The following is a 19328-nucleotide window of genomic DNA, read 5'->3' on the forward strand; positions in this document are numbered from 1 at the left end:
TCTCAAAAGATGATTTTATATTCCTCTTTTTAGTCAACTTTAGCATGGGTATGAATACTTACTATACCCACTATATATCTGCAATTGTGCTTAGATGGTGTATAGATCTGTAATGGTAGAAGCAGACCACAACATCTTTCACACAGGCCAAGGGGAAAACCTATTGTGGGTTATTAGCATATTTATAGCTGTATGTGGCTAGAATAAAGAGGTCCGTGGCACACATATAGCTACAAGGCCAAGCCAGAACAGTCTGTGAGGTACATCTCACAGAGCCAATCAGAATGTGGCCCATTGGGCTCTGAGTATGCCCTTATTAAACATTATGCTTGGGAGGGCAACAGTTTGTGGAAAAGGAGCGGGGGAAAATGTATACAAATCTAGTTTTTGCTGAACTTTAAAACAACAGAAATGTTCCATCTGGATCTTTGACAGTGTGAGGCTCCCTATCCTAGTGATGTCATCGGAAATTGTACGGCTTTGAATGCCAAGCAAGTTCCTGGTGTGCATCTAGTGAGCTAAATGGCAAAGCACAGAATGGGGTAGTCATGCGCATAATGTGTTAATTATGATTTCATAAGCATTTAAACAGCAAGAAGTAGCAGTGACGTGTTTTGGAACAGCTATGAAATGGTGTGTAGCCTACCGGAGAAAGAAGTAGGTGTACAGGTTTAGTTTCTGCCTCACTATGCATAAATGCACCCCTATCAGTAGATATTTAACACGAGAACAACCCAGTAGCATCCTCCTCTTCATCTTTTTAAAAGTTCAAGGCTCTTGAGTGATCATAAACACTTTTGAATTTGTTTTGCTTCACCAGGAAGGAGAGCCCTCATGAGAGTGAATAGTAGTTTCATGGTCATGGCTTTTGGATCACACCAAGTGCCAAACCATGGACAGATATTTCACTTCCCCCATTAAAGTCACAATATCCACAACAGGGGGAACATTGAGAACACTGAGATAAGTTAGCTGGTCATCTCTTTGAGAGAGGTATGGAGTACTTTTGACTGGAAGTGCATGTCCGTGTAGCCTAACTCACCCCCAAGGAAGCCCATGAGTATAAAGTGTAATTACTTTGACATACAGAAAAAATGCTGTCACACAACTCATTGTGGAGACTGTTTCAACATGGCTGACAAATTAGGGCATTGAGTGGTTAAGGCCGTACAGTACTATCATGACATATTTCACTTTTCTCTGGTCATCTCCATGGCATTACCTATGTGCTAGAACAGCACACCAAGCAAATCACTATTCTTACCTACAATGGAGAACAATGGAGAACATTTTTCTTGATACAATGTATCAATGCTTTGGTGTGCTTACATGAAATGCTGTACTTGACAACAGAAATGCTGTACTTGACAACAGGTATAAAGACATTGTTGTTTAATGCGTAAAGGTAAACACTCCAGATAAAGGCACTATAACAGGTTATGTCTATTAATTAGGGTAAGCCTAGGCCTACGTTAGCTACTAAGTGTAACGGTAGCTTAGAGAGACTATTATAAAATCACAAAAAGCTAAACAACCTCAATAATAAGTTTGAGCAGAATAAAAACTCTCCAGTTACCTCTGTGCGTTGAGTTTAAAGATCTTTCAGGTGAGCTCCTGCTTTCAGGAGAGAGTCTTTGCATCCCAGGCAACCTCTGGTCCACCGTGGCGTTGTTTCCTCCATGACTTGAAGGCAACTGTATTTGGCATGGGAGGCTCGAGCTGAGGCTCAACGCTGGCCCAACGTTGCTCCCAGCGCAGACAGAGGAAGACCGAGGTGGACTTTGCTGACCACCGCGCAAAAGCTGATAGGGAACGATGGCACGAATGGGTTGGAGCCTGCTGCTATTGTTGGGTAAACCGGGAGAACCAGCGCTCCCAAGCCTCAGTCTTTGTTGTTGAAAGTGACAGCTTGTGTCCGATGCCGCTGACATAACTGTGTACCTGTAACAGCTTTTCTCGTGAGTATTACAGTGTAACCCGTGAGAAACTACTGTTAATGGTTAACTTTGTCTGAGTCCTTTCATTATTGTTACGCAGCTAGTTTCAAAATACGTAGCCTACAAGTAACTAACTGCAGAACTCAAACTGATAGTAGATAATATCCACTGGATCTGATTCCTATTCTATGTAGTGTGATTTCTACTCCAAAGTCATAATTTAGAAAAAAAGTTTTCCTCAGATGGTAGACTGTCCCTACCTCACTACAGATGACAGATGGTATCGTACGACTGTAGCTGGTTAAAACACATGGGCGGGTTGCAGCTGACTTTTAAACTTGAGCGTGATTGGCAAGTGTGATTTTACAGTGTAACTTTTCATTGGCTTGCGTGAATGACATTATCATGCGCTTCACCAGTAACAATGTTCATTTCTCGCGTAGGTTTGGTTTACATTTAACTTAAAACTCTATTGGTTGGTGCGGCAAGAGTGACGTTTTAAACATCAAATCAAATGGGCGGTGAGATAGGAAATAAGAGTGCCTCTCTGTGAACATTGTTTAGTAAGGCAACGTGTTCAATACAGTTTTGTCATTGTACAGAAACAAGCAGCATTAAAAGTAAACATTATTGGGTATATGGGTCACATATTTCAAAGGAACAAAACATAGTACTACTGTATTCTGAGGCTATTGGTTTAGTATGAAGTCTTTGTTAAGCAGACTTTAATATGTTGTGTTATATTAGTGTGGCAGATGTTGTGTACCACCGCACAATTTCCACAAAATGTTGTCTTCAAATTCAATTTTCACAAAAACTGAAACACTATGCAGGCTTTCAATGAACCCATGTGATTATCACAATACACTTGTACCTTACAAAAGAGTCCTTTAAAAGAGACACCCCAAGTGGCATACAGTGGCACCTTGTCCTACCACTCCATGACTAAGTGATTAGAGTAGCTCAGGCCTGGCCTCTCGCTCACAATGCTTTTCTGAGTCTGGGCAGGGTGGGGAAGATAAAGGAAGGTGGGGTGCAAGGAGAGGCCCGAGAATCAAGAAAGAGGAACAGACTCACAATGCAATGCATATTCCACAGTGCCACCAAGGAGAGTGAACAAACTCCCCCCCCAGGGACCAAAGCGTGGTATGCATATGCAGCATCAGCGCTTGAATTGGACCAGAGTGCGAAACAGAGAGGCCTGTATACACCCCCCCTACCCCCTCGCTGGTCAATAGGGTTCCGGCAGCTGAAATTCTTTCCCCTGGCGAGAACAATCTGGAGGGTCTGCCTCGAGTGGCGAGCAGCTGCCTCTTTCACATTCTTTTAGGGCCTCTGGCCAGAACTGGATGAAGCTCTCAGACACAGAGTTTTTTAATCCGTTATAATACATAATACTTTTCTCTCTCGCTCTCGCTCACTCTCTCTCTCTCTCACACACACACACACACGAAAACACTGTGCCAAGACAAATTAACTGTTGTTAGCTGAAATTGTGTTTATTTTTACATGAACTTCACCTTGGACTTCCGTCTGGCATGATGGTGCATTTGTTTTGCTGTTTAACCCTTTGTTTTAGTTAAGATGTCACAACCATTAATGTGTGTGTGACAGTGAAATAATCATCCTTCAGAATATGTATTGAAAAAGGACTTTCACCTTTCATTCATTGTCTTGCACTTGATCTACATAAAGATCTGTAACCTCCATTGTTATGTGGCATTTCAAGTGGCAGGTGCAAACAGAAATCTACACCCTCACACGAGGTTATGATGGACACACACACCCCCTAGTGCTTCATGTTGGAATTGCACCAATAAATAGTGCATCCAAAATATCTTGTGAGCCTCCACTCCAACAGAAATGTGATGATGCAAAATGCTGGTGTATGTGTTTTGATACAGTGGATATTGCACCAGAACTAATAAATATATCAAAACATGCCACAAAGGGAAGAGAGGTAGAGCTTGCCTGATTGTTTCTATGTCAATTGGAAAACATGTGCTACATTCTCTATGAATATCAAACCTTCAGCACTCACAGAGCCTTCTTCAGCAGTCTAAAGGATGGTGAAACAACCCCTTATTTCAGCAGAATTAAAAGTGACTGTCTTGCAGAGTACTTACACATTATTTCTGCTAGCACCCTACATAGTGTCAAGCAAACAAACAGCAAACATTCTCAAAACTTCACAAACACGCATGTAAGGAGAAACAGAACTCAATAGCACTAAAAGTCACAGGCCAGTTTAAAACTCACAAACCAAGGCAGAGATTCAAGATTTCATTAGGCTGCTTTGTATGCAACTAACTACCACCTCATCACAGGCTTAAAAGTGCTTTTTGTTGCTTCTGTTGCAGTCACAGAGACAGTTAGTCCATGTTCCGTGTGTGTGTGTGTGTGTGTGTGTGTGTGTACTCGAACAACACAGCCTCTAAGAGCTATCCGAAGGCACGAGGTTCCCTGTAGTGTCCAGCTGCATGCATTTGCAGGTGCATGCCGAGACTGGGCATTCACTGTGGTCTCTGCAGAGGAGAAAGACAAAATTATGGAGAGACACAAAATGATGACAGATTATACTGGGTTCATTTGGAGGAGCCAATGCTGTAATGCAAAGCAGCATCTATCTTTCTATCTATACATCCATACATACATTCACTGTGGTCTCGGCAAAGGAGAGAGACAAAATTAAGACAGAAAACACTGGGTTCAACTGGAGGAGCTAACTCTAATGCAAAGCAGCATATATATATCTATACATACATAGATACATACAGTGTACCTATATACATACAGTATATGAGCATTATTGAGTATTCCAGTTTAACTCACCTGAACCAACTCAGCATGTGGCCTGCGTGGCCACCATGACGACAATTATGGCACCATGTGAACCAGTTATTAAACTGGGCCAGCTTCTTATCCCTGGTGAGGTCCACTTTCTCATCCATCTTCCCAGAACCTTTCAAAGGGCATATTTACAAACTGAAATACATACACATGCTTCAACAGCACACGATGAGAATGTGTACTCTGTACCTGACTACAGGGAATGTATTTTAGAGTGTTAAAGTATATCGATTTACCATTAGTTAAAACACTATAGTAAATGCTTTATGCATTACTAATGCTTAACTAATGACTTTTGAATAACGTATATGACAGCTAAGATATAGCATTCATGGTTTAAGTTTACAACACAGTAAACATACTCTCTATATTTCTACAGAATACGAACGTGTATAAATCTATAAATCAGAGCAAATCAGTCTCATACACATCTGTGTTACATTTGATCTGAGTACTGTGCTATGTTAGTGTGTGTGTGCTCTGAGGCTATATATACCAGGGCAGCTGGATACAGGTGTGCCCATGTTCATGAGGCAGAGGGCACAGCGGGGCAGGGGCTTGCGGCAGCCGGGGCAACTGGTGACCTTGGACTTGGTGGGGGAGCCGCTGACCCCGTACTGGCTGAAGCCGCGGCCCTGGTGTGGCATGGCCGAGCAGCTGTAGGAGATGGACTTGCCGCAGAAGTTACAGCTTACAAACACCTGCGGTCAGATGGGGCCACATGGTCAGCATCAAAGTATTGACCCTGATTAGTGATACTGATGCTGTGAAGGAACTACATCAGTGCCATACCATGTGATCTTGCTAATTGCTACAGATGAGCCAATAAGATTGTGTGTGTAGTAGTGACAAATGGAACACTTCTAATGAAAATGTAATAAAAGAAGCCAAATGAAACAGAATTATTAAGCAGACTGTTAAAAGGTTACTACTAAGAAAATAAATTCACAAATTCCATATTATATGATATACTTGCAGCATAGCGCCCATACAAAGTGTTCTCTTACCAGACATATTTACATAACAGATGTTTAATCTAGGATAAGAGGTAAGAATATATTTGCTCAGGATACTGGTATGCTAAGAGAAAACACTCCTCACAGCATGAAGCAGAGAAGAGGGGAGAATGCTCATGAAGATTAGGCGTAATCACTTGCCTGAGCGAGAGGCTTTGAGCTGGGATCCAGCTTGCTCCTGTGAATATCAAACTCGGCCCTCTTGTGCCAAAATCTCCAGGCGTCCAGAAGGTTTCGGTAGTTTTCGATCCAGCACTGGACTCGAGTGTCTTTCACCACATCACCTGGGGAACCCTGTATAGGGGAGAAACACACCAAGGGATCAACACCCATTTTGTAATTTAAAACAAACTACAAACACACTACAAAATGGACTGCTCAGGGAAAGTGCTAGCAAGATACATTAGAGAAAAGAGAGAGATTGTTCTATCAATAAAGAATAACAACTTCATCAGGTAGCTTTAAAAGGGACACTTCACCAATTAGCATTAAAGGGATAATCCGGAGTGAAATGCACTTTAGATCAATTTTTCGGACTATTGGGAGTACATACGTTGAGTTGACACCAAAATCATGTCATTCGGATGTATTTTAAGAAAGTTCGAGTTCACCGTTTTTAGCCAAAACTCGTTAGCATGGAAGTGACCGGGGCGTGTCCTTTCGCCGCTACAAAACGCTATTTTTATACCTCTTCTACTGTTCCAAACAACACTACACTTACGTGGTAGTGAGTAGAGGGTCCCTAAAGCCAAACCGAAGTATCCCCACGTCTTTATGTGGTCGGATAGAGAGTCCAGAATGAATTTAATCGAGTCCGTACCTTTCCGGAAATGTTAGTAAAGTGTTGTTAAAGCGTTGCCAGCTGCAGCAGCTACATTTCCGGAAAGGCACTGACTCGATTAAATTCATTCTGGACTCTCTATCCGACCACATAAAGACGTCGGGATACGTCGGTTTGGCTTTAGGGACCCTCTACTCACTACCACGTAAGTGTAGTGTTGTTTGGAACAGTAGAAGAGGTATAAAAATAGCGTTTTGTAGCGGCGAAAGGACACGCCCCGGTCACTTCTAGGCTAACGAGTTTTGGCTAAAAACGGTGAACTCAAACTTTCTCAAAATACATCCGAATTACATGATTTTGGTGTCAACTCAATGCATGTACTCCCAATAGTCCGAAAAATTGATCTAAAGTGCATTTCACTCCGGATTATCCCTTTAAGCTTTGTATCTTTAGAAAACCAGTCATGTTTTTGAATGGTCGTGCATCATTCCCTCAGTTTGCCTTGAGATGGGAGAAATACGGATTTCAATGTTGGACTTCCTGCTTTCAATGATGTAAAAATCATCATTTTACATCATTGAAAGCAGGAAGTCCTATTTATGGGTTTCATTGAAATCCGTATTTCTCCCATCTCAAGGCAAACTGAGGGAATGAAGCATGACCATTAAAAAACATGACTGGTTTTCTAAAGATACAAAGCTTAATGCTAATGGGTGAAGTGTCCCTAACGCAAGAGACAGCAGTCCAACCATGAGCATGCAGAAGCTGGCCGTCTGCACGTCCCCGGTGCGGTCCACGTAGCTCTCCATCAGGTCAACTCCATCTTTGGTCAGGCCCGTCAGCAGGATGCCCTCCAGGTTTCCCGCCTCTTTCATCTCATTGGTCAGCTTATCTATGTACCGTGGCAACTAACAGGATGGAGAACGACATTTGGAATGTGACACTATCAGTTACTCCAACACTTCACACACATGAGATGGAGGAGAAATCATACGGCTCACATTAGCTACACATACAGTGCCTATAACAGTATTCATCCCCTATGGATATTTCCACTTTTATTGCTTAAAAAATGGAATCATATCAATTTAATTTGCCAAAGACAACAAGGTGAAGTTCTTGACTGCCCGAGTCAAGTAACTAACATTACTTTGTAGAAATCTGCTTTCACTTTGACATTAAAGAAGGGATTTTTGCAAACTATTGTAAAAAGGGCAAATTAAATTGATTGATATTCCATTAACAAAAGCAGCACAAATCCCAGAGAGGGTGAATACTTTTTATAGGCTCTGTACTGTATACAGTGGTTTGCCATGCAGTGCACTAGACATATCATTTGATTATTGATAATACTGTGAAAGAAGTGCTAACTTGTTAGTTACCTGAGAGTCACTGAGGAACATACAGGCGAAGGCCACTCTGTCTCGGACTGCAACGCTGCTTTCATACTGCAGAGGGAATCAATGAGTTCAAACATGATTAGACCCCTCATGGACTTTCACAGTCTCCATGGACTGGTCTCCTGTACATGATTAAAATCCCTCGTCTTGGACTAGAAGACAACAACTCCAATGCAGATGTCCATTAGTTTTCTAGGACTAGGTTTAATCTGTGCACATGGAGTCTCCACATACCAGTACGCCATCATAGGCCCCAGGCTCGCTGGTCAGGAAGGCGAACATCACACACAGGTAGGGCTTCTTGAGCTGCAGCCTCAGCGTGCTGCACATCTCCCTCCACAGAGAGTTCTTCTCGTCCGTGTAGCCGGACAGGGCCATGGCCACCACATTCAAGTTCAGGTCCCCTGATCCAAACACGCACACAAACACATGTGTTTCGTCTTCATACACATACTTTTCACACTAAACATTATATTATTCACCTGCGGTAAGTCATATGAATATTATGGAATGAGTGTGTATGCCTTGTGCACTAATACACTGGATGTGTTCAGAGAAGAACACAATCTATGTTATGGGCCAGGTGTGAACTAACAACTTAGTTTACACAAAGCATCTAATTGCTTTTGTGTCTGCTGCCTGGCGCATATTCATTAGAGCACCAGCTCAAATATTCAGTCGATAAACAGACCTCGGTGTGCCGAAACCCACTAGGTCCATCCATCCATCCATCTTTAGTTAGGATAAAGGAATAATAAATAAATAAAATTAAAACCTGTCCTAGAGTCCCCATGTACATGTACCCACAGAGTGTAGCGCCGTAGCTGTCTGGCTCCGTTAGCTGCTGGGTGTAGCAACTTGAGCTAGGTAAAACCGATTGTTTAAGAACTGTTTCGTACCGACAGCACTCGGTGACTTTGAGAAACGGAGATCTATGTGAAAACCCATCTAACTGTAACCTTGTGAACTGTGAACACAAGGAACATAAGTACTTGAACCGGTGATAAATCATTGTATGTCTCCATATCCATACCTTTCTCCGAGGAGGCCCCTTTGTTGAGGATCTGGATGGCCCGCCGGATGTCCAGGTTGAAGAGGGCCACGGCGGCGGCGCGCTCCCACTCACCCTCCTGCTCCAGGGACTTGAGGAAGGGCTCCACGTCCACCTCCGGCCCGCGGCCGATCCAGCCACACAGCCGCAGCGCCAGGCTGCGCTCCTCGCTCTGGTAGCGCGCCACGTCCGTCTGCCGGTCAGAGCCCCGCCAGCAGCGCCGGTTCTCCGTAGTGCCTTGAAGAGGAAGAGGAAGAGGAGGAGGAAGAAGAACAAAAAGAAAAGAAGAAGAATAAGGTCACAACATGCGCAACTATCAATGCATGCAAAACTCAACAACAAAGTGCTAAGTCATAAAATTACACATGACTTACAATGACTACAATCAGGTATCACATGGTGGATAAGCTGGCTAATTCTATGCATGCATTTAAACAAGCCTCTGAACAATTTGGAGTTACAGGGCCTCTTGTAGTTCTCGTTCTCGTTTTAGTTCAAAGATACAGATAGTTTCAGAATTTAGCTCTATATTTTCCATATTGTCAATTTCTTTCCGTGACGGAAAATGTTCTAGGCAAACCATGCAAAGCTCAATCCAAGTAACTCACCTGAACTAGACTTGACGATGTTCTTGATGCCTGAATAGATCAGTGACTGCTTGCTCCCTTGTTGTTTTTGCTCAAAGTCTTCAGTGTATTGCTTCATAAGTGAACGTTACATAGGAAAAAGGACATAATAAAACTTTGGGACAAAGTTAAGGGCCATTCACACCAAGAACGATAACGATAACGATAACTATAACCATAACGATAAAAGCGTCCACACTGGCCAACGATAAGAAAAGTCTCTCCTCATGTTAATGAATGTGATGGCTAGAATATTATGGGTTCTGATTGGCTGTTAGCTTTTTATCGTTCTCAAAATCGCTCTGAAAGTGATCAACAACGATATCGTTCTTCATGTCGTTATCGTTATAGTTTAGGTGTGAACGTTGTCATTCATATAAACGAGAGCGATATTTGTTTATAGTTATCGTTATCGTTATCGTTCTTGGTGTGAACGGCCCTTTATTCATAGTGCTTGTGTCTGTGGAGGACAGGTGTAGGTTTAAGGTAACTACCTCTGTGGAGGACATGCGTAGGTTTAAGGTAACTACCTCTGTGGAGGACCACAGCGTAGGTTTAAGGTAACTACCTCTGTGGAGGACAACAGGTGTAGGTTTATGGTAAACTACCTCTGTGGAGGACAACAGGTGTAGGTTTATGGTAAACTACCTCTGTGGAGGACAACAGGTGTAGGTTTAAGGTAACTACCTCTGGGTTCGTGCAGTAAAGGATATAATACAGAGTGTACCACAGGGACTTGAGCTGGGGGTCGTCGCCTCCAGCCAGCAGGTGGTTCCTCCACACCTGCACGGTGTCGTGGCCGTAGCCGTTCTGCGCCCGCTGCCTCATCTTGGTGGCGATGTCTCGGTCCTTCTCCGCCGCGCCCTCTCCCTCGGCGCACTCGTACAGGTGGCGCCCGCACGCCCACATCAGGGAGGTGGTGGAGCCCCACGCCAGCGAGATGCGCTCGAAGACGGTGAAGTCGGCCATGGCGCGGTTGGGCGACACCACCACCATGCGGTTCTGGGCCGACGGGTGCCAGGCGAAGCTGCTGATGACGCTGTTGTCGCTGCACGGCTGCACGCCGCGCTCGATGATGGTGGGCTCCGTCTCGTCGCCGATGGGCGTGGGCGCGTGCTGCATGTCGTACAGCCGCACCACGTTGCTGTCGCGGGTCAGCGTGGCCAGGAGGCCCGTGCGCGTGGGGCACCACGCCACCTTGGTCAGCGGCTTGGGCTGCTCCGTGAGCGTCAGCACGGGCTTCTCGAACTTGCGCAGGTCCCAGATGGCCACCTGGCCCTCGAAGAAGGAGGCCACGCGCTCGTGGAAGTGCGGGTCGACCGTCACGCCCTGGATGGCCTTGGTGTTGACGAAGGTCTTTTGGCTGGTGTTGCGCAGGTCGAAGATGGCCAGGTTGCGGTGCATGCCGGCCAGCAGCAGCTTCTGGTCGCGCGGGAGCCAGCACAGGGAGAGGCACGCGTCGTTTTGGCCCAGTTCATAAAGAGGCTTGGTCACCACCAAGCCCGAGTCGGTGTCTCCTGACGAGAGACGGATCTTCTCCATGGGCACCGAAATGTCCGGGGCATACTTGCTGCTGATGTCCCAAATGAGGACGGAGAAATCGGCGCGGTGTTTGTCCAGGCCAGCGGCCAGCCAGTTGCTGTCCCAGGGGTTCCATGCCAGTGTGTTGCACTGCCGCGCGTGCTTGGGCACGAACTCCCTCCCCATCAACTCCTTACACTTGGAGTTGGGGCTCTGGCCCAAGCTGGTCAGCACTACTCTCCCATTGGCTTGGCCCACAGCCAGAAGACACTCGGGTTCATGCTTGGGGTACCAGGCTACACATTTCATGTACGGGGTGTCCGAGTTGATAGCTAAGAGTGTTGCCGCTGTCTCCTGGGATAACGGTAACGTTCCTGCCTTCGGCTCGGCATTCCCGATAGATCCGATGCGGTATAGACTGAGTTCAGAGTCACAGATCACATATCGATCCACGTGATGTGGAGACCATAGAATGTCTGGCTTTGAACCACTCATGGTTACAGGTAAAGCGTCACCATCCAGTGGAGAAGTTCGTTAATACGGTGTGCAGGGCTGGCAAGTCACAGAGACAACATGTGATGAGACAACAAAACTGAAGTCGACATTTGCAAGTCAATCAAATTGCACACCACTAAAACTCAAGATACTTTGTTTACAACGAGTCAATGTTACAGCCTTCAGTGTTTACACAGCAAATTAAAGACGCAGCGGCAGAATCTGTATTTGACAAAAGAAATGACAACACAAATGAACGGCTGAGACATAATCCATAACATTAGATTTGATAACAGATCATTGAAAACGCCCATGTTCTAAAAAACGAAGGACAGCTGAATGTGTACAGGTTTAGACACTAGCTAACTTGAGAAAACAAACGCTAAATCGTCGTACATTCAGTTTAGGAAAATGTTACAAAAAGAATCAACTTAATGCTGATGACATGCAAAGGATCTGTTGAGGAAGCATGTGTTCTATAACACTACTGACATGCCAAATAAGTTAGAAAACAGCTTAAAATACAGCAAGCTAACTAGCTAACTTAGCCGACGCTAACTTGCAACTTCTTCTAAGTTAACTTGAGACAATTAACAATTTCTCAGAGAATAGCATCCAAGTATTTGGTAAATGGGAGTGATAACTACACTTACAATTCACCTCGTGCATGGTTGTATCAATTCTGGTTTAAGCGCAGGATGCAGTCCACTAAGTTGGAAAGTGATGCAGTGTAAGCGCAAACCTCGCTGCGTGAAAACAGCAACAATAAGGTCACACAGTTTTGCTGCCGGGTTGGATGAATGACCTTTGAGCAATTATAATAGCCTATTTTAAATGTAGCCTATACATTTTTAGAAAAATCTACACTTTTAAAGAAACTCAAAGACACCAACACCAAGACAACCTCATTAGCGAAATTAAGTTCACGAATTTATATTAAGTCACGACCCTATAATAAAATAAATGAATCATGAATTGTATAATTCAAGTGTCTCTGCTTTAGGCTACTCCTGATTTCGGCTATTTGCCGTGTTAAAATTGAATTGACTAATTTTGGAACGACCAAAAGACTCCTGCATCCTAAATTATATCTAACGTCTTGTTAGGTAGGCCTACATCGCATTAAGAATTTTGTGTCATCATATGAGGTTTCACAATCTGTCAAATTAATCAAGAATGGCCAGCGTTTCATTACTTACTCATTCTTCCATGTTATAACAATTTACAGTCTATGATTCTGCCCTCATAAAACAGTCCTTCCCTGACCGGGAATCGAACCCGGGCCGCGGCGGTGAGAGCGCCGAATCCTAACCACTAGACCACCAGGGACTGTGTTCACATCTCTAGTATTACCCCAACTTGTATAAAAGCATAGACATACAACTATTTATGCTATTTACCAGCGTATCCACAAATTTGTGAAGTGTATTTGTTAGACCTATTATTGAATGCTTTAAGCTTTGCACCTTTTGCACAACAGCTCGCCTGTTTGCAATGTTTTTACAACGGCTGCTTACACACATTTCCAAAGCTCTCTCTCTCTCTCTCCCTCTCTCTCTCTCTCTCTCTCTCTCTCTCTCTCTCTCTCTCTCTCTCTCTATTTTCAAAACTCTGCACACAAATCCAATTATTGCTCAAGCATAAATAGATGCTTCAAAAAAAAAAAAAAAAAACTGAAACACAGCACATACAATGTTAACAAATGTCAAAAGCATTCGCCTCAAATTAAACACTGTTGTCATATTTGTCATGGCCTTGTTTGCCAAAATGTAAACTCTTCTGTCTTTCATGGCCTCTATTTAAAGTCTACAGAGATAAGTTGAAATATATGTTGTACTGTAAATTGCCTAGTTATTTTTCATAAAATCAATTGGGTGTCGTGGACTAGCCTATATTTGTTCTATTTTTCTGCAGAGGACACATGTAACTCCTCTCCACTGGCTCCCTTTAGTGGCCAGAATTACATTTTAGAAACTAAATTTAAATTTAAGAATTTAAATCTCTCAGTTTGGCCTATAAGACACTGACAGATGTCAGACACAGATCTGCTCCTTATTGCTTAAATTCAATGATGTACGTTCCCAACCACCCACTACAGTCTTCTGATGAGCGTCGACCAAAACGCTAGGTCAAATTCAAGATTTTTTTCATCAGTGCATGGTTCTACGATGGTGTAATGAGTAACCCAGTGCTCTCCATTCCAACAGTTCTGGAAGACGGGTCTTAAAGCATATTTGTTCAATATGCACTTATTAAGCGCTTCTTATGATGGTTTGTATATAATATGTTGTTTTCATTAGGCCATTGATTAAATTGACATTGTTGTTTTAATGTTGTGTGGCAGTTGCTATATGATTGATTTAATTACTTTATTGTTTATTTACTATTCTCACATATTCATTGTTTATTTTCATTTAGGTTTGCTTGAATTGATATTGTTTATATTCTCCCTATTAGACTGACCAACTTGAATTTGTTCGCTGTTATAGTAGGCTAATAGTATGTATATAGTAGATATGTCTGTCGCTTTGGACAAAGGCTTCTGCCAAATAGCAACCATAACCATAACCATATTGCCATAGTTTTTACAAGGTATCCTAGCCTAGATGGCTCTGGCCTGACCAAAGATCAGAGCGCTCTGCTCTAGAATCTTTGGCCCTAGACCGACAATTGTGACATCACGTTTAGCCAATTACGTCACTTGGAGATTGGCTATAAATAGAGCTGCAAGGTGTCATTCTCTCCACTTTTAATACTATTTGCTGGAGACACTTCACCGTTCAAACCATGGATTGTTCCAGATGCTGTGGGTCGCCACTTCCTGAGATTAAGTCACCTAGCCCGCGACTTTGTTGGGTGGAGGTCCAGAAGTCTGATCGACAGGTATTCAGTCCCCTCTATAAACCCAAACCTGATGAGGTGACCCCCATCCTTCCCTTGGACAAAGTTATCCTGGAAGACAGCCTTATGCTAGAGGATGTCACTACAGAGGAGGCTGAGCAGGTCAAACTCACCCTTGTTGCTGAGCTTCCTTCCGCAGTCCCTGTGGTGGCATCCCAGGCAGTCGTCCAGAATGACATTGTCCTGGTGGATGTGGAGAGCGAGGTGCTGGATGACTTCAACCCAGACGTTCAGATTCCAGTTGAAGATAAGCGAGCTGAGACCGCTGCTGCCCTTGAGCGCACCCAGGGACTGCTGACCCCGGCACCAGGTGTTCAGGACGCTGCCTGCAGGACTCCTCATTTCGTCTTGAACTGCGGCGACCAGACGCTCATCCCTGACACCGCCAGCGCTAATCGGACCGCTCGAAGGACGGCTCAGGAGCAACCAGCTCCTCGGGAGGAATCCTCTGGCTCCGGCTGCTTCCCCTTCAGGCTTCTGCTGCGACGACTTTTCAACAGAAAGAAATAAAATCTTCTATTGTTAAAATGGTCTGAATGTCTTAATTGACATAACATAGGCTAGGCTAGATACATTGACCTTAAATATAAATAATAATAAAAGAAATCAAAACATGAATGATGTATAATTGACTTGGTAACCAATGGATAGCCTAGATAACTACAACCTACAGTACTATTGTTATTAGTTATTGTGGGGGGAATTCTCCCATGCGCGTAAGGGTGCGTAAGTCCAAAAAACCGCGCAACTACGCGCATTTCCCTCTAAGCGGATTCTGCCATCCACTTAAATCGGCCATTTACGCGTGGGAGAGAGAGTTGCGCGTTTTGGGTGGAGCAACCCCAAACCCTCTGGGCATTTCGTATATATATATACAACTCTTGCGCGCATTCTGCTATGGCTTAAGCAACTTTTCCTGCTACGCACTCTGGAGGGCTGGAATAAGGTCGAGCGCCACTACAAGGTGAAACAGCATATTGCTCATGTCGGCAGAAGGCCTAGTTCTAAATACATGTAGGCAACACGGAATTTACAAATTGACATTACAGTATCAAATGTGATGCTTATAAGCTGATACAGCTTCATGTTTTCCGCATTACAGTGTCACACGGTGGCATATTTCGCGCCATTACCTTCACTGGCTTCATAGGATGTTAAATAGGGAAAATCCCGTTATTATCACCCACTTTCAGTAGGCTATTGGATTACCGATTATGCATCTTCAGTTTTAATTGGACGAGAAGTCATAATCCCATAGCATACTTCGTTAGAATCTGTCCATTTCTTCCCAACTTCACCGAAGTCTTCCATACATTTGCACAGACGTCTGCACTATAGTGGAGCAGCATAGTTTATTCTCTCTATGGAGATTGAACTCGTTATGCCAGTGGGGTCTACTGTGTTCGAAGCTGCAGATGTCAGTCTACATATTTCTTAGCATATAGATACATTGATATTATGCGAGGCAGCTGCCAGCAAAACATTGTAGTAAACCGTGAGTGTTTGAATTATAAATCTACACACCTCAAACGCATCTTGACTCTTTATAAACAAACGTCAAAGCAAAAGTGAAATTTCGTGAAGTAATTTCTTTGTTAAGCTATGTGATGACACACCATTTTACTGTAGTCAGTTCTTTATTCAGTTCACCTTGCATACGTTTTCAAAATCGAAGACTAGTTGGTGTTCTTTCTGGATTTAAATGGCATTCAGAAGGTCATTGAGAAAGTCCACGTTCCACGTTTTCATATCAACCTCAATTAAGGAGGTGGTGGATCAGTCTGGTTCTTTTTTTATTTAAATAAATCAGCCATAGCTGATAGCACATAACACATAGGCCTAGCCTATTTAATTAGACTTCTGTATTCGTCTGCACTCCTGTGCTAGACACATTGGGCTGTGCGTGACAGCTGTTTTCTAATGCCAGATTAGTGAATGATTGGAGGAGCACGATATCTATATCTTGTGGGGACGCCAGGAGCGCTTGCACTTAATTAAGAATGTTAAATAGCCTAATAACTTAAGTCACTATAGCCACTATTGTGCTACTGGCCTAAGCAGAATATAAAGATATAGGAGTCGTCATAATAAAAATAATAATAATAAAAAAGCCAACATAATACAGCGTAACATAATACTTTTTTTAAGGCCAATCAGAAAACTATAGGCATAGCTAGGAGTTAGGCCTATGTGTCTTCTATGGATGATTGAAGACCTGATGTGCTGCTGCATTTTGAATAATCTGCTATGGTCTGCTGGTAGGCCAACTAACATACAGTAATAGGATTCCATTCGTTTTAACTTCAGAAAATAATAACGATTAGGCCTATAGCCTATACATCAGAACAATGTCATCATCAGATAGGCCTAGGCTATACAACTTTTTGCAAACTGTCGAATGAAGATAAACTAGCCCTATGTGGTAAATATGTGATCAATAGATTCGTAATGCAAAATATCAGGAGTCCAATGCGGCTAGCCTAGCAAACGTTTGATTTGATTAGGCCTACATGAGTTGTTTATTGAATATTTATTTAATATCCCCAAATTTTCACTTTATCAGTTTATTGTTATTATTAGCCTACTAATATGCTAAATGTAGGCTTACCAACTTAAAACTGTTTACTATTGATTTTTGTGATGTTCACTTCACATTCTTGGACAAAAGCCTAGCTAAATACCATTACCCAGAGCCATAGCCTACATGGCATGCCATCACCATAACGAACGTGACATGCATCACGTCAAGGCTGCTCTGATTCCAAATGACAGTGACGCATCAATCATAACAGAGACAGTTAATTAAAGAATCTTTGGACGTAATAGTAAGCGTTACCATGGTAAAAGGGAAACCTGTTATCAAAATAAATGAAACATTCATTTGGGTTAAATGATGGACGGTGCAACACCTTTTACTGAGTTGACTAGCCAATAACTTGTTTCTGGTTGAAGTGCTTGACAGGTAGGGATTTTGTTGTTTTATAATGTTTATGTGAAAATTAGTGTTGTACAATATAAATCTACATAAATTAGGATATGAGAACATTTGTGCTGTATGTGTTATCAGATGTTAGTGGTCTAAAGATGATATTCTATTATATTATACAATTATATCATAATATAGAGTAGTCTATATGCCTCTACGGAAATTCCCATAGACCTACTGAGGAGCATGAATTGGGTAATTTAAAAATATGTTAATGTAAACGCAGTCATTATTGAAATGTATCATGCCAATGGGAATTATATGATTGTGAATGTGTGGACAATAATGTAATATATATTTGTGTATTTAACTGCAAATAAGTCACATACCGTTAGCAATCCATGGTTAAAGGGACACTTCACAGATTAGCATTAAGCTTTGTATCTTTAGAAAACCAGTCATGTTTTTGAATGGTCGTGCGTCATTCCCTCAGTTTGCCTTGAGATGGGAAAAATACGGATTTAAATTTTGGACTTCCTGCTTTCAATGATGTAAAAATCATCATTTTACATCATTGAAAGCAGGAAATCCTATTCATGGACTTCATTGAAATCCGTATTTCTCCCATCTCAAGGCAAACGGAGGGAATGATGCACGACCATTTAAAAACATGACTGGTTTTCTAAAGATACAAAGCTTAATGCTAATCGGTGAAGTGTCCCTTTAACAACTTTATGTGATATGTATGTATACATTACACTGATGTTTAATCCATTCTCATATGCTTTTACAGAGCCAAGAAATGGCTGATTGGATACAGTCAGCATCGCTGATGGTCCATGGCCAATATCCTGAGGTATCCCGTAATCATCGATCTCGGAGGAAAGGGAGATCAGATGATAAACCCTTTGACCAAATCCTGACCAATGCAGGACGTGAGGGTGAGAGTGAAGGAAGCGACAATACTGCCTTCACTCCCAGGTATGAGCTCCTGTGAGATAACAAGACTTGAACTATACCTGTTTGAAGGTAATACAAAAGTAATGTTTAGCTTAATTTGATGGATTTCAAACTCATGATGATTTTTAACAATAAACAGCAGAAAGAACAAAGGAGCTTCTCGAAGAGGCAAAAAGGGTGGTAGGAGCCGTGGACATGCCTACTCTGAGACGCCAAGGGACCCTGCGATGGACAAGCGAGACAACAGCAGAGTCAAAATGGCCAACCACCTGCAGCAGCAGCAGTACCTGTCCGACAGTGATGGAGAGTCCACCGGCTGCTGGACAGCTGCCCGGAGATTGCTGTGTGGATGCTACACCTCGCGGAAGACTGAGCGGAGAATCAGGGCGCAAGCGGATCAGAGGTACTATGAGTTCCGACGGATGGAGGAGGAGCAGAAAGTCATGGAGCTGCAGAAACAGATGGACCTGGTCAGGGAAGATGAGGAGAGGCAGATTCGAGCGGTGGTAAAGAAGTATGAGGCGAGGAGGAAAGAAGAGCAGAAAGAAAGAGAGCTGGAGAGACTGAAAGAGGTGGTGCGGCGGGAGTGGACCAAGACAATCGCCTCGCAGACCTGGCGACTGACCGAGGAGGAGGGGCTGGAGCTGGAGAGGCTGCGGAAACAGGAGGGAGCTCTTCATCGCAAGATCCAGAGGCTGCGAGAGAAGGAGGCCATGGCGGAGACGGGCACCTGCACAGAGAGTGAGGATGTGAGTGGGGATGAAGGAGGACAGCAGCAGAGGCAGAGGGAGAAGGACAGATGGGCCCACCTGGAACATCAGCAGCTGGACACGAGGAGGTCTGAGAATCTCAGCAAGCCAAACG

The 19328-nt window shown here is 43.3% G+C and overlaps 2 protein-coding genes across 4 annotated transcripts in view; both read right to left on the reverse strand.

Annotated features, from left to right (window-relative positions):
• LOC134082701 (glucocorticoid-induced transcript 1 protein-like) overlaps positions 1–2217 on the reverse strand; it is a 23531-nt gene extending 21314 nt beyond the window's left edge. For both annotated transcript variants that reach the window (XM_062538611.1, XM_062538610.1), the window contains exon 1: positions 1577–2217. In XM_062538611.1, coding sequence (XP_062394595.1) covers positions 1577–1931 — 355 coding nt within the window. In that variant the 5' untranslated portion in view covers positions 1932–2217. The remainder of the gene's footprint in view (positions 1–1576) is intronic.
• A 1198-nt stretch (positions 2218–3415) lies between these two features.
• On the reverse strand, positions 3416–12462 carry mios (missing oocyte, meiosis regulator, homolog (Drosophila)). 2 transcript variants are annotated; one of them, XM_062538614.1, is made up of 11 exons: positions 12338–12462; positions 10375–11734; positions 9644–9742; positions 9018–9272; positions 8219–8388; positions 7967–8032; positions 7334–7492; positions 5950–6097; positions 5284–5493; positions 4770–4899; positions 3416–4462 (listed from the first exon to the last, which is right to left on the reverse strand). In XM_062538614.1, exons 2-11 carry the CDS (start codon positions 11675–11677, stop codon positions 4372–4374), a joined length of 2631 nt encoding a protein of 876 aa, XP_062394598.1. In that variant the 5' UTR covers positions 11678–11734; positions 12338–12462; the 3' UTR covers positions 3416–4371. The 2 variants fall into 2 exon arrangements, with proteins under 2 accessions (XP_062394598.1, XP_062394597.1); XM_062538613.1 differs by having other exon boundaries at positions 12331–12448.
• Between the last annotated feature and the right edge of the window lie 6866 nt (positions 12463–19328).

The sequence above is a fragment of the Sardina pilchardus genome, chromosome 6 (genome assembly GCF_963854185.1).
Source record: "Sardina pilchardus chromosome 6, fSarPil1.1, whole genome shotgun sequence".
Taxonomy (NCBI): Eukaryota; Metazoa; Chordata; class Actinopteri; order Clupeiformes; family Clupeidae; genus Sardina; species Sardina pilchardus.

Bases quoted from the DNA above. Each gene is read 5' to 3' on its own strand.
- mios (XM_062538614.1), bottom strand. From the start codon at position 11,677: ATGAGTGGTTCAAAGCCAGACATTCTATGGTCTCCACATCACGTGGAT. The intron at 9,273-9,643 runs GTGAGTTACTTG...TTCCTCTTCAAG, and splicing joins CATCGTCAAGTCTAGTTCAG to GCACTACGGAGAACCGGCGC. The intron at 7,493-7,966 runs GTAACTAACAAG...CCATCCTGTTAG, and splicing joins TGTTCCTCAGTGACTCTCAG to TTGCCACGGTACATAGATAA.